Genomic DNA, 16,016 nt, shown 5'->3' with positions numbered 1-16,016 from the left:
TTAGAATATTAGAAAATCCATTCATACAGCAGTCAGTGGCCAGTGGTTAATAATGAGTAAACATCCTGAAATATCACCAGACACGCATGCACGCTGGATGAGGGTCTCTAAGCTAGTGAGTTTGTCATCAAGCATGATTTATATTTTTCCAGTTCTATTGACTTTTGATAGCACCCTGTTCTGAGATATGACAAACTTTGCCATTGAAATGACATCTTGGATAAACTACATTTTTCCTGGGAGTTCAAAAATGCTTTTTCATACTTTCAAATCTATGAACCCAGTGGGAGTCGATAAGTTTGTGTGGCTCACATTAAAGTGTTTCATTTATTTTCAAAGCCAGGTATAAAAAAGAGGGCAAATGTGACTGTGCCATTCACCATGTGAAAAAAGCACAAATTTCAGGTCTCCTGGTGTATGACTGCATTTGACACTTCCTAGCCAGGGGTTCTTCATATCTGGCTTCAAAAAAACGCATTCAAAAATATTTGGGGGAAAAAATCGTAGCTATAATGAACATGTGCAGATTTTTTATTTTTATTTTTTGTCATTATTCTCTAAATACAATTTAACAATTATTTTCATAGCATTTACATAGTATTAGGTATTATACATACTCTAGAGATGATTTAAGGTATACAGGAGGGTATGCACAAATTACATGCAAATACTATGCCATTTTATATCAGAGACCGGCATATCTGTGAATTTTGGTATCTGCAGGAGGTCTTGGAATCAATCTTCCACAGATACTGAGAGATGAATGTGCATTGGATAGTATCACCAAAGGACCAGAGGACAAGGAATATGTGCTTTCTCTAACATCAATCTCCATCTGACTGGTGCAAGGTGCTGATTAATATGTAGAATGATTCTAGGTCCAGCAGCACATAAAGCTGTTACCTTGTGGGACCAACCTCAGGGAAAGAAAGTTACTGAGGAGTAAACAAATGAGAGTTAAGCTTCATCAGAAAAACGTGGGGAAGGTTTCAAGTCTGAACCGTGGGTCTCTGGCCACACCCAAGAAAGACAATGTTTCATCCTACCTGCCAGGCTGACCTGCACTACGCATTGGGTGCCTAATGAGGAGGTGCCTAAAAAGAGGAGGTGCCTAAAAAGGGGATGTAGGCACTGTGGAAACACTGCTTGTCTGTTTCACAACTCTGCTTATGGCAGGTGTATGCTAATTACCCAGTGTTCCCTAAATAGGTGGAGGTCCCTTGCCCATGTGACCCTCAGAAAATGTAGTCATCTTATATCCTCAAAGTGTTTGACATTATGGAGTAGGAGCTCAATTTATATTCAACAAATTACTCTTTGGGGAAGAACCTACCATCCCCAAATGATTTTAATCAGTGCTAAATTGAGGTGTTTAGTAGAATTCATCTAACAGAATCAGTACAAAACGAAAACAAAACACACAAAAACACAAACATAGATTTAATTACTATTACTGCAATGTGACCTCAAAATTGCAAATGACTAGGTCAATAGATCCCAGAAGGATCATTTAAAAGGGTAATACAGAGATTTCTGTTTCCAGCTAAAATATTATAGCATATGGCAGATCAAAGTTTTCAGGCAAGAACAACTTGAAATTCCATCTAAAAACAAATTTTAAATCCTTATTGAAGGTATTGGAGAGCTATGGATGAGAGAGCTAGAACTTGAGAAATTGAGATCCCAGAGAAGAGAACTGCAGAAGGGTGACCTGAGAATCAGTGACAACACTTGGCTGGGATAGAGTGGATGATAATTCCAGTGGAGGCATGCACCTTAGGGCAAAGAAACTTATGCAGCTTTTGGTAATCTTATAATGCTAAAGAAACAAAAATTGGGATTTAGGTCTGCAAATGTACCCAGGACTAATAGTCAAATTTCCAGAGTAGGGAGGCACAGAGAAGTAAGCCAGATACTCTGTAGTATTCCTGCTAAGTTCTTAAACTGCAGAAGACAAGAGAATATGTTAGGTAGAAAGCCCTTGAAAAATCAGAGGAGGTTTTGGGCACTCTCACCATCCTAAGGAGTCAAAAACCAAATATCATGCCTCACCAAAGAAGAAGACACACAGTAAATGCCTCAGCACTACATCCTAGGATGAGACAGGGGTAGTGTAAAGCTAATACAAACTGCAATTTCAGTTTGGGTGAGTTTTGTCCTTGACTCAATCATGGCAATCTGTATCTACTCAGGCAGCACAACAAAAGATAGGGAAAACTTTCATAAGAGAGAAATATGGCCAAATAGAGCCTCTGTAATTTTTATGTACATTGTTCACTATTGATTGATATTTATCAAGTAGACTAGTAAAAAAGACCAAAGAGAAAACAGATGATAGAAACAGACCATAGATAATACACTTATAGCACAATTATTTTAGTTATCAGATATGAACTGAAAAGAGTTGTGATTACTGTGTTCATGAAAATAAATGGCAACATATAGAGATCTGGAATCTTTAAAAAATAAACTTCATAAATTCTCATACTAAAAAATGCAATAATTAAAACAAAGAACTGCCAAAGGAAGGGGCTTTTTTATAACTAAATATGAATTTTTAACAGTTAATTGGACCCAATGGATACAAGAGAAAATTTTAAAATTAGATCAAGAGAAAATATCCCCATTTAAGTATGAAGAGCAAAGAAGATGAAAAATCATCTAATGATTATGGGCACAATAAAAAGTGCTAATATGCATTTAGAGTCTCAAAGTAGTGTAGAGAGAGAAAACAGAGAAGAAGCGGTATTTGAAGAGATAATGACTGAGAATGTTCTAAAACATTTATTGAATAAACAGATTCAATAAATGCTATAAAATGCCAAGCAGGAAAAATATACAAAGAAAATCTACACACAGGAACATCATAATAGAAATTCCAAAAACATAAGAGAAAAAGAAAACCTTAAAAGCAGTCGAGAGAGAAAAGAAAGAAAGCATTCAAAGAAGCAACAATAAGACAGACCTCATCTCAACAGAAATGATGAAAACCAAACCATAAAGAAAATAACTGCCAACCTGTGATTTTATACCTAGCAAAAATATCCCACAAAAGTGATTGCGAAATAAAAACACTGGCAACAAATAAACAAGAAACAACAGGGAGAATTATTTGCCAAGGTCCATGACAAATGGAATACTAACTAGCCAGAGTTACTTAGCCAGTAGAAAAGGGATCCCAAAGACAACAGAAATAAAGGAAGAAATGAAGAACCACAGAAAGGGCAAACATAGGCAAGATGTAGAAAAGAAGGTAAAGCCCAGTTTTAAGAGTCTTAAATTTACATTTCTTAATTTGCAGAATGGCATACTAGTATACAAGTAAGAATAACTGGTTCTAATACAAGAAACTAGTGACTTAATGATGGTAAAAGATTCATTTCCTTAAGTATTTTTTAAAACCTCCGTTGTACATCTGATACTGTTTTGAGTAAACTGAGTGGATTTTTAAATGCAATAACTAACAGTAAAAAATAAGAATTTATCTGTTGAAAGGAAGGGGCCTTTTTACAACTAAACATGAATTTATAATTATCTCAAAATTAAAAATTTAATTTAAAACATAATAAAAAATGGGAGACAGCATTGTGTCAATCACTTTATGTAATCATTTCTTTCTAATGTTTTGAAACTCATGATTTGCAGCTTGGAATAAAATTTAGAAGGATGGTCAGGTACTGCAGTGGTACACGCCTATAGACCCAGCTGCTTTGGAGGCTGATGCAGAAGGATGGCTTGAGCCCAAGAGCTCAAGGCTATAGTGTGCTAGGATAGCATCTGTGACTAGACACTGCACTCCAGCCTGAGCAACATAATGAGACCTCATCTCTTACAAAAAAAAAAAAAAAATTCCAAGGACAATGTCGCATATATGGATTTAAAATGTGCCATGCCCAACTTTGATAGTAATGAAGAATTGCCCTGATAAACTGTGTGAGATGAAGTAAAAAGTCACTTTTATATTGAGAAAGAATTTGATGTCAAAGATTATGAAGAATTTGAATAAATGTTTTCATACAATGTGACAGATATTTCTATATTATGTTTTAATTTTAAAACATTACTCTTCAAATGCATGTATAATTAAATCAGCAAAGCAAGTATCCATAAATTACTGACCCTTGGCTATAGTCATAAAGGTTTCCTATTCAAGTTAACCTAAAACCTTTCTTTTCATCTTCTCCTTGGGAAATTGGGAAAATTGCCTGATATTTTTAATAACCTTATATTCGTGTATATGTGGTAAACCATAGCCCACCATTTCCCACATTTCATAGTTTACTTGGCTTTCCTGAGAATCTTATTAAAGAAAAACATGTGATTCTCTGGGAAATTGCTCTTTTAAGAGAAATAATGAAGAATTCTAAAAGAATTTTCTTTTGTAGCCCTATATGAACCGCTAATAAACACAGTGTGACAACGTTTTAGATTTAACACTATGTTGATTAAATGTACTCGCAGTTGACTGGTTAATAATCTCTAACTTCCCCAAACGGTACTGAATTCTAGCCAGAGTATTTGCTTTCACAGAAGAGCAGGCCAAACAGCCTCTTTTTCTTGGCAACAGTGGCTGAGCTCATGGTGTAGTCTGGAAGCATCTACAGGACCTCTTTCTTGCAGGAGACACTCAGAGCTTATGAGTGAACTTTCTATGGGAAGTCAACTCTAAGCATCAAGAGACCAACGTACAGGGTGGCCTGCCCAGTGTGTGCCTTCTTCCGGGTTGGGTTTTCATAAAGCCTCAGCCTTTGAAGAGATTATACAAGGTGGTTCCAAGAGAGATAATGGTGTGTGGTGTATCTTTAAGAAGAAGCAAAGACAGAAGAAATTCTTAGAGAGGATTGAGGTCTGTGGGTCCCAGGTAGCATCCTGTGGCTATGGCAGCATCTTGCAGAGAAACTGCTGACATCTGAATGCGTGACAACCCAGCTAAGGCTTATGACCCAAATGCATCCAGAAGCAACAGAGCTGAAGGGATCTTGCTGTAGAAAGGAGGAGGATGTCAGTGGGAACCACTGCAAACAGAGGATCAAGGCAAGAGGGGATTCCTGGAAAACAAAAGCCTGGTGTAGATGGTGACCAGATCCCCAGAAATAATGGAAACAGAATTTCTCACCAGACATGGTGTTTGCTCCAATTTGCGTTTCATTTCAGGGGATTAAAAGCCCTTTCTTCTTCCCCCATAAAAGCCATCTACAGATCCCAGGTCAAGGATGTATACTCCATAGAAAATTCTTCCTGTTTGATCTGTTCTTTCTTTACATCTCAATCTCTCTCTTTTCTCTTTTAAGAAATCTTAATAATAATAGCTATAATTCTTTTAAAAGCACCTTCCATGTGTCAACACCTTTTATATATTGATGCTTATACAGTATTACTTATGCTAGCAGGTGGGTATTCTTATCCTGCTATTTTTAGATGAGGAAATTGAGACTCCAAAAGGTTAAGTTCAGAACTTAGAAGATCAAAACCAGATTTAAATCACAGCTGAATGGCTCTAGCGAGGTGTTTCTCCAACACTGCTGCATATTAGAATCACCTAAAGATGTTTAAAAAGTCCCAGGGGCTGAGCTGTACGCACACCAATTAAATCCAAATCACTGGGGCCACTGTTTGTTTTCTTAAACTCCCCAGGATATCCAAATGTGTAGCAGGAGACCTTATGCTGAGAACTATTGTCTAAAACCCTCTGTGTCTGTTGAATCACCTGACTTCGAGACTGATAAGTATATCCTGAAGAGACATTAACAAACCTTGCATGATTTTGGAGGTGCCAGCAGAGGGGCCACCCTGTATATTATATGCTCCGAATTATGAGATTGATGCCCTCAAGTACTCATTTGTATGCTTTGATACTAATGTGAGCATTAACTACTGTGAGAATTAATATGGCAGTGAGAGCAAAGAACTTGGCCAAAAAGCAGTCAGTCCTGCTGGAGGCTGTGCAAACACCAGTGAAGGTAGCACTCGGGTGAACATGGATGGCAGCCTCAGATCTGACCTCCTCTGCCAGGTACACTCCACCTGGGCTTGTCAGAACCCGAGTTCCACATGCCAAAAGAGGCACCAAGGGTGTGTCTTTGTCAAGACCAGAAAGCTATCCAAGTGCGGTCCTGTTGCTTGGTGCCTCCTTTGCAGCCACAGGTCAAGAATTAGGAGGGTTAGCAGTAGTGCATGATGGCTAAAAGCAGGTGATGGGAAGTGCAGCTAGACCCAGGTCGAATCCTGCCTCTAGCACTTACCAGCTGTGTGACTTGAAATCAGTTTCCTAGTCTCTATATGCCAAAGTTTCCAAGACTAGGAAACTTAGTTTCCCCCTTATAAAATGGATATAATAGGAAATTTAGAAGAATTCAATGAAGCTTATAAGCACTTAGTATAGTGCCCAGCCAAAGTGTCCAGTAACGTTCATGATTCCTTTTACAAATAACAATCGCCAGGCACCAACCACGTATCAACACTGAGGCTCCAACACTGTCTACAATGCTTGAACTCTAATTTAGAAGATGTGTAATAGCAAGAGATTCATGCCTCAGGCCTCAAGCTTATGCAGAAACACATAGTCATACTTACAAAGCAGCTGAACCAGTAGAGTTACAAGTAGGCTGATGGCCATCTAACTGTGGTCAACTTGCAAGGAAGGACACTTTGAGGTAAGACAGATTTACTACTGAGGTCTGCACATCAAAGAGAATTCAGAATCTCAGACACTTCTCACTCATAACACTTATTTTTCCCATGAGAATAACAGAATATTAGTAGTAAGTAGAATCTTTGCAATATCTTATACAAAATCTTCAATATAGAATTAAAGAAACCAAAGCCGAGAGATCAAAGAGCTGGCCCGAGCCTTCACATCAGTAAGTGGTACCCCAAGAGTGGAACGTGGGCTTCCTGAGCTCAGGATCAATGCTCTCTCTGCGACACCCCACTGTACCTTGCAAAGTATGTGAATAACTGATTGGAATTGACTGTGCTAATCATTGTGCTCATTCTGCCCGCTGGAAATGTGTTACCTAGGGACCAAAATACAAAGAACAAGCTAATGATGTATTTAGAAAATTTAGAACTCAGAATTTAAAGACCAAGGCCCACATAAGGTTATACCCCTGGCCAGTTGGGGAATCACTTGGCTCCTTTGACATTTTTTATTCTTTAAGACAGAAGCTGGCAAACTTCTTCTGTAAAGGGCCAGACAGTAAATATTAAATACTTGGGCTTGGCAGGCCATACCAGATGGTCTCTGCTATAACTACTCAACTCTGCTGTTGGGTAGTTTCCTCAGACAACACAAAAGGAATTAAAATGGCTATGTTCCAGTAAAACTTTATGTATGGACACTTGGAGTTCATATAATTTTCACATGTCATTCAATACAATTCTTTAAACAAATTTTTTTTTCAATCATTGAAAAATGTAAAAACCATTCTTCATTTGCCAACTATACAAAAACAGATTTGGTCCTCAGGCTATAGCTTGCCAACGTTTGCTCTAGGAATGAGCTTAGCAATATCGGCTCCATTTCACCATCTATGAAATGTTTTACAAGAAAACATACACACATATTAATTACATGAGGATAAGGAAGGCCTGGTTTGACTGTAGTTTGAAAAAACAAAAAAGATCTAGAGATTTTAGATTTTTATACATATGTAATGCGAACAAAGAACATAAAGTAGATATTGGAAGTGAATGTAGTTCTAGACTGCTTTAAGAGGAAAATAGAATCTAGGTCATAAGAACTTCTCCCAGTGTGATCTACAACTCTTGTTTATTCTAACAGCCAAGTTTAAGGAGACTACTAACGAATTTAGTAGTACACCTTGGAGGGAAGTTGAGATGTTGAGAGGTAAAACTGTATTTTGACTAAGAACAGCTACAAGAAGAAAGGGGATGTTTGAAAGATGAGGAAGGATGAGACTTATTCAGAGAACAGAACCAGAGCCCAGGGGTAGACGTTAAAAGAAAGTAGATGTCAGCTTAACAAATAAAATAGCTTTCTAAGAGCTGGGATTGCCCCACAGTCTGATGAGCTAACCCACTCACAGTGAACTCTCCATCACTGGGAATATTCAAGAAGAAGTTGCTGACCCCCAGGCAAGGATGTAGTATAGATTTTACCATTGCCTAGGAGAGGAGGTCAGCTAGATGACCTTTTTTTTTTTTTTTTTATTAAATCATAGCTGTGTACATTAATGTGATCATGGGGCACCATACCCTGGTTTCATAGACTGTTAGACACATTTTCATCACACTGGTTAACGTAGCCTTCCTGGCATTCTTAGTTATTGTGCTAAGACATTTACATTCCTCATTCACTAAGTTTCACATATACCCTTGTAAAATGCACCGCAGGTGTAATCCCACCAATCACCCTCCCTCCGTCTATCCTCCCCACTCCCTAGCTAGATGACTTTAAGGAGAGTTTTTTTTTCTTTCTTTCTTTCTTTTTTTTTGATTGCTTTACAATTCTGAGTCTATAAAATGAGTTAATGGATACGAAGTGCTTTGAAGATTTGGCTGCCCTAAAAGTCTTTGCACAGGCATGCGTCCTGAGCAAAGATGGAGAACATCTCCCAGTGTTGTTAAGCAGAAACTTGCAGTGGAGACACTGGGATCTTTCACAGACCCTCTCGTGTCTACCGTCCTAGAGAACAGTAAAAAGATTCTCAGCCTTCCCATTTCCTATTCAAACCAGTCTCACCACTGGCACTCCAGGTTCACTCCCAGAGAGAGGGCTTCAAGAGGCATGAGCCTGTGGCCAGTCCTGGAAGGCGGGCAGACTGCCTCCTCTGGCTCTGGCCTCAAGCTCAGCTTGATCCTGCATTGGGGCCAAACAAGGGGTACTGGGAAGGGCAATCAGGAAAGAGAAGGGTCACTTACAAAACAGCTTGTTATTCAAAGGTAGATCAGAGGAAGGAAAGGTGGAGGGAAGGAAAGCCCAGAAGGAGGATGCTGTGCCCCCAGCCTTCCTCCCAGACACTCAGCGCTGGGTCCTGAGTGAAAGGAGGACTTCACTCTCGGCCCTGGCTTGCCCAGCGCTGAGAGAGATATTTCCTCAGACATGAGCCAACTTTGGGGGTTTAAATGAAAAGAACTGAGCAGCGCCTTACCCTTCTCGTTCATCATCCGTGTTGTAATACACCTGTGGAGAACAATAGGCTTACTGTAGGTTAGAGACAAGAACCGGAAATATGTCACGTGAAGTACAGACTGTCCTGAGGCACAGACTCTCTTTAAAAAGACAAAAGACAAATCTGTTTAATGAAGCTCTCTGCGTGTGTGTTTTTCTAAGGAAATGGAAATTTACTCCTCTCAATCTCGGTGGAGTTAATTCGTAGATTTTAATGAAGTATAAAACTACAAATTGGTTATTTCTGGCTAAAGTTAGTCTGATCAGATTCTCTCTGGCCCTAAGCCAAATCTTGCTTTTGACAGTAAGGAAACATTTTGGCAGGATGGAAAACCCATTGTTCAGAAAGGCTCTGGCTTGCCGGGTGGCTCTTAGCCTGTGAGTAACCCGTCCCATTGGGTGCACAGGGAGCCGAGGCTGGATGCTGTGTTACCGGGGAGCGGAAGGGCAAAAGGTCCCACATCAGGCCAAGGGCAACCCCAGGCTTCTCTGCTTACTTCCCAAAGGGGCCTGGGTTATCCTGGTACCCCACAACCACAGGAATGGAGGGCTTAGCTGGCTTCGGGCTGTTAAAGGTCATTTAGCTCTGGGAGGTGTTCCTGGCAGGAAGGCGGATCTCTGGGGGCAGAGTTTTCCTTTAGGTGGTCAGCCTGGTGGCAGGCAGAATCAGATCAAAGAAGTTACAGAGCATCCTTATTATCTTAGGGAACTACGGGAGACATCCAGAAGGAATCTGCTGTGCGTGAACATCCACTTGGCCGAATTATTTCTAAACATGAGTTGTGAGCCTTGTGAGCTTTCTCTTTGTGCTTCAGGACCATTTGCATTTGGGTAGAGAACACCTGAGTTAGTGAAGTTTACATGCTAACTCCAAAGTAGACTCTGAGTCTAGCCACTGTTCTCACCCCAGCCTGGAAGAGAAACAGCTATGTCCAGACAACCTCCCCACAAACTTTCTCAAAGGCACCCGGGACGCTGCCGAGCACAGACCTACCTATGAACAGGTGAACAAAACTGGTCACCTGGAACTCTGAGAATGAGTCATTCTAGTCCATCAGATCGTGTTTCTACAGGAACTTTTTCCTCTTAATTTTTCCTGGTTGTTGCTCTATACTTTATTTCTTCTTAAACCAAAAACAATGAAAGAAAGTTGTTGTTTGTTTTCTGCCACCCCCTCTCCCAACAAGTTTTAATGTGGAATTCAGGGCATCTGTCATTGAGACTCCACTTAGAAGATGTGGAGTGACCCACATAAGGGACCACTGGCCGTGCATCTGGATTGTTTTGAAAAGTTCCTGATGTTGGCTTGTGTTTTTCTGGTTTCTTAGTGGTGGCACTATGCATCTACCCCACTTCCTGACTCTTTGGCCTCTGCAAAGTTGTTTTGTGACCCAAAGACAGAAGCAGACTTCTCTGAAGTGTTTTCTTGCCCTCCTGAATGGCTGCCACTTCACTGTCCCTATCACCTTCCTTTCTTTGTCATTTTTCCTCCTCTTATAGAAGATCCCACTGTTTCTTCTTTGTCAACTGTTGGGCCCATTGCACTGACTTCAATTTTAGATGATGTTTTTCAAACTTCAAAGTTCATAAAAATATCTAGACACCTTACCATGCATGCACATTCCTAGAGCTTGCTTCAGAGATTTTAACTTGAAAGAGCTGGGCTAGAACTTGAGAATCTGAATCCTTATCAAGAACTCCTGTGATCTGGGGGAAGCTTGTTTACAAGCCAAAATGCAAGAGACTGTTCTTGAGAGTGCAAAGGAGGAGAGATGTCCTCCTCGAGTACTTTGAGGAAGGCTGGTACCTGTCAAATATATTATCCAACAAGATGGTCTCTTTGCATCCCACAGTTTTTCCCAAGTTCCCCTTGTCCCATGCCCTGTAAAGGCATTCCAGACACAAACAGCCTGGTCACTAGGACTTCAATATGAAAAGAGTGGGACGGGAGCCCTCCTGAGCACCCGCATGTTGGATTATTCCCTTGTATGAGTTTTTGGCAAATGTTTGAAGAATATTACAATCTGCAGCCTAGGCAATGGCATAATGGCAGAAGTGGGGGACATGTGGACCAACGGGGCAAATACCCACCAAGGACACTCCTGGGCCGTATCCTTGGGTGAGTAGGAATGCTGAGCCATCGTTGACGTGCCTTCATTGTAGCTCACGAGTATGTCACTGACCATGAGAACTATAAGGTTTCCGGCCAGTTGTGCAGAGCTGTAATGCAGCTGATTTTGGCAAGACTCAGGCCCCTGTTGTTTCTGACCTACATACCTCGCCTTTCTTCCCTTCCCCTCCCACTCCCTTAAGATAAACCAGCCCTATCCTTTGACCTGCCCTTGAAGAGTCTTGTCCTACAGGTTAAAGTTGGTCAGTCTCCGGCCTACCCCCACTTTTAAGACTATGCATCTGCCTCTGCTCTCTTGCCTCGGAAAGGATATCCCAGGCATCTAGCTCTTCTGAGTAAAGGCAGCTTAAAAATCTCCAGGGAGACAATGCCCAAGCTTTTAGCTAAGCTGACTCCTGTGGCCAAATGCAGATTTATTACCTCATCAGTATACTTTTCCTTTTTTTAACTTTTTTGTTTGTTTTCTTAAGAGACAGGGTCTGTATCTGTCACCAGGTTGGAGTGAAGTGGCATAATCAGAGTTTACTTCAGCCTCCAACTTCCAGGCTCAAGTGATCCTGCTGCTTCAGCCTCCTCAGTAGCTAGGACTACAGGCACACACCACTACAGACAGCTATTTTAAAAAATTATTTTCTGTAGGGACAGAATCTTGCTATGATATATAGGCTAGTCTCGAACTCCTGGCCTCAAACAAGTGCCTCAGCCTCCCACGGTGCTTTACCAGTATAAGAAAAATAATGCCTTTGTCCGAAATGAACGTTGGAGAGGCGTTCCAGCAGCCCTCTTAAAAGATCGTTGCTTCATAAGCTCAAGATTCCTCACTAACACACACTCACTACACTTAAAGCATCTGCGTAGGCCCTTTTGCATCAATCCTATTAGACCTGAAGTGCAGAGGAACTAATGTAAACATTCAGCTTCTGCAGCTTGCTGGGTTATCGGTAAATCAGTCCTTTGGTTCTGACCCAGGGATCCCATGTCTTCATCTAGCATCCATGAAATTGTAATAGGCTAAACTGTTAGCTTTATATTGGTCAAACTTTGGGCCTTTCACAGTTCTTGATGGTAGCATGGTACAACTGAAAACAACAAAATAATATTAAAGGGAAATCGCCTTTGCTATTATTTCGATCAGCCACAAGGTATTCTCGGGTTGCTGGAGGGCACAGCTAAGTGTGTTCCTTTGTTGCAGGAGCTCATGGAAGGCTTTCTCACTAACCCCCTCAACTCTGAATCCAAGGCCTCAGGGGAAGGCTCTGTGAGGCTGGCCTGCAGATGGTAGGATGTAACTATATCCTACATTGACGGCCTGGGGACACTTATTGGGCTGCTTTGCAACTGCTGAAATCAACCCTGTAAGGGCTGCACCTTCCCTCTGAATTTGCCTCAGGCTGAGAATCAGGATCACGACATCCAGGGGTCCAGAGAGGCCAAAAGACTGACTGTCAGAAACAGCTAGGTTTGTCATGTTTCCTCTTAAGATTCCTTTACAGCTTTGTACATTCTGGAGAAATCTTGCCAAGTGAGCAGGTCATGTTGTCAGTGTTGACACAGAACTGAAGCCATAACCATGACAGTGAACTAAACAATAAGGACAGTCTAACTCAGTTATCTCCTCTTCTGAAAGGAAACCTCGCTCCAAAAAATCCTCACACAAATCACAATAACATTCTTGGGAATTAAATAAAAAATTAGGTGCTGGCAAGCATATCTTGATAAATCATAAAATTCTTCCATTCCCCTGTGTGTTCTGGGTCATATTGAACAAGTAAGACAAGATGGAAATGCTAAATTAAGATTTAGTGGAAACATATTCTGAGAAAAAGCTATGGGTATTTTATTACCATGTCCTATCATAAATAGCAACAAAAAAGCCCTGATTGTGTAACTGCTTGTCTCATACATATAAGGAAACAATGTACTGAATACTGGGGAACAAAATAGCCTCCAGAAAAAGAGAGTGAGGCCAATATTGATTCCTCTGTCTAGCTAAGGTCAACTCCAGTGAGTGTCTGCACACTTAGACAGAAAGTGAGAAAAAGTTAAATGCGTTAGTATGTCCCTATTTCTCAAAATAGATGTTTCCTCAAAGGACTTTGGGTTTAAAAAGCCCCTAATCAATGAAAAATTCATTTAAACACAATGGGTTGGGTGAAAGACAGTTCTGGCTCATGCTAGGGAAATTATTATTTTTTCTTTTATCATACAATTTTAATTTATCATGTAAAAGAGATAATACTAAAGACAAAAGGGAAATAATCATCTGTATCTCATTTTTTTGTTCCTTTCAAATTCAGTTAAATCTTTAGGATCACGGTATAAACAAAAATTGCTATTCTACTTCACAATTAAAATTTTAGTGATTGAATAATATTCTATCAACTTAATACATAGTTTTTTCATAATTAACTTCTTAGTGACTGAATAATAGTCTGTCAGCTTGAGCTACCATAATGAGTTAATCATCAATTATTAAAGTTGGACACAATTATTAATTGGACACATATTAGTTTAACATTAGATTTTTCATTTTACTTATAGATAATACCTAGAAAATAGGGATTACTTTTAAGGAGATTTGCCTACAATCCCATTTTTCCTCTTATGTGAAATGATTTACCTATTTAGTGGGAACTGTTCATTTACTAGGGGAAAATTTGTTGATGGGATTTTATTTAATCGAAGAATTTTTCACCTTACGCAACTTTATGAAGTCGTAGGTGCAGTTTACCTGTCCACCGGTAGGTGGCGCTCCATTGCATCAGGATAATTCTGCCAGGTCATAGCTAACAAAACAAAACTTTTCTCACATGTTATCAGCCTTCTTTCTTCCTCTTTCATTGCTTTATCAACACTTCAATAATATCATGTCACTCTCTTCTCCTCCTTAGTAAGTCAGTTTCCTTTTTGGAAACATTCCTTTTTATAAAAAAATCATTTACTGTGAGGAATAACTGACTTTTCCTCTGGTGAATGGAAGATGGGTTTTATTTTTAACAACACTGCCTGGAGTGCTTCTGTCTTAAGGCCCGTCTTCCCCTTGGATAGATGGCAAGTGGATGTTAACAGGTAGGTCATACCTGTCCAGTCCTTTGCAGGTTTGCAAAATGAACGTCGGGTATGAAGAGAACAGGCTGGGAGTGCAGATCAGGCATGGTTTTGAAGAAGGTGATGTCACTCTTCTTCTGGAGAGGTAAGGCAGCCAACTTCCCATCAGAGGCTGGATGAGATCACAAACTCATAAACAAGAGGGGTATACGTGACTAAGAAGCCTCAACCATAAGTCCTAGCGTCAGCTAAAATTCATGAATTATTCTATTAAGCTTTCTGAATATCATAGATGTGAACACATTGTAATAGCTCCCCGCCATGCTACCCAAATCAACAGAAAGAGCATGGACTTTGAGTAAGCATTCTTGAGTGGGGCTTAGGTTCCCTCATGCCCTCCTGTCCCTCTGTGCACCCAAGATACCTTGTCTGTAGAAGATGTTGGTCTCCATGATATTAAGTGTTTGAGCTAGTACTTCCTAGCTCGAACACACTATCTGCATGATTGCATTTGCTTTTTATAGGGATAATCACCCTGTCTCCAGTGCCAGGGGAAAGCAAGCCATGCCCCACACTCACTTCTTCCCATCTATTCCCCAGTGGGCCCAACACACCTGAGTCTTCCCCTCAGAAAGCAAAGTCAGTCTCAGTGAAACTCACAGTTATTGCATTGGGTTTGGGAGGCCTGGCCTTTCCCTTTCTTCCTGTTCTGCTTCCTCTCTTCGTCTCTGATTTTTCTTTCTGCTCCCTATCAGGGGAAGAAACAAATACAGACAAAGCCAGGCACATTTGTTATCAATGTATGCAAAAATACTGTCAAACACACAAGTCACGCAGATACGACACAACACAGGGGAGGAAGAGACCAGGCAGCCCCACCTCATCCCTCCAGTAAGGTCACGCTTCAGTTCCAAAAGCCAAGGCCACTCATGAGTCTCTACTACATTTTTGTCCCACAAGAGCTCTCCACCTCTCCCATGTTTTCTCCTTTTTTTAGTATCTTGTCTATTTAAAGAACTTCAGTTTTGAAACCATATGGAAAGAACAGACCCAGTTCCCTAACCTGCTGAAACCCATTAAGTAACTTTACTGATTATAATAAAATGTCAGAAAATGAAGCATTGGCCCATTAAATTTATTCCCAGGCATGAAGAGGGCTTTAAAGTTGAGTGTGAATTCTCCATTAAATTTTTCCTTTGCTTGTTGCTATGGAAATTTAAAAAATCATTACAGTGGTGGAAATGAGGGGATGCATAAAGAAACCACACAAGATGTAGGATTACTTTTTACAAATTCGAGGATGATTTTTTTTTGTTTGTTTCAGTATTTTCCTGTGTTCCTAGATACGTTGCTCATTCAAACATTTGTTCTATTCAACTCCTTTTTGCTCCTCTATTCCTTATAATTTGACTTTTTTATTTAGCTTCTCTTTCCAAAGTGTCAAATCCTGTTGTGCTTATTAAACAATTGACCACTACCTTATAGCTCTTTTTGGGAGGGCCTGCGATGATTTTCTAACTGTATTTTTCTTTGGGCATTCTTCCCCGTCAGCTCTAACTCATTTTCCTCTTCTCATCTTCCAAATAAAAACATTCCAACACAGTGTCCTTTCCCTTTTTCTCTGTCTCTCCTTGCTGCTGGACAATTCATCTGCATCCATGTTTTCACAACACTCTAGACCAGTAACATTCAGATGGACACCCC

General features: G+C 40.2%; 1 protein-coding gene across 5 annotated transcripts in view; it reads right to left on the bottom strand.

Annotated features, from left to right (window-relative positions):
- GRHL2 (grainyhead like transcription factor 2) overlaps positions 1-16,016 on the bottom strand; it is a 169,719-nt gene that overhangs the window by 23,101 nt on the left and 130,602 nt on the right. For all 5 annotated transcript variants that reach the window (XM_053558834.1, XM_053558835.1, XM_053558838.1 and 2 more), the window contains 3 exons: positions 14,973-15,060; positions 14,345-14,484; positions 9,114-9,145 (listed from right to left, as the gene is read on the bottom strand). In XM_053558834.1, the coding sequence (XP_053414809.1) occupies positions 9,114-9,145; positions 14,345-14,484; positions 14,973-15,060 (260 nt within the window). The remainder of the gene's footprint in view (positions 1-9,113; positions 9,146-14,344; positions 14,485-14,972; positions 15,061-16,016) is intronic.

This window comes from Nycticebus coucang, chromosome 13 (genome assembly GCF_027406575.1).
Source record: "Nycticebus coucang isolate mNycCou1 chromosome 13, mNycCou1.pri, whole genome shotgun sequence".
In the NCBI taxonomy this organism is placed as follows: Eukaryota; Metazoa; Chordata; class Mammalia; order Primates; family Lorisidae; genus Nycticebus; species Nycticebus coucang.
This window is presented reverse-complemented; position numbering and strand designations above follow the sequence as displayed.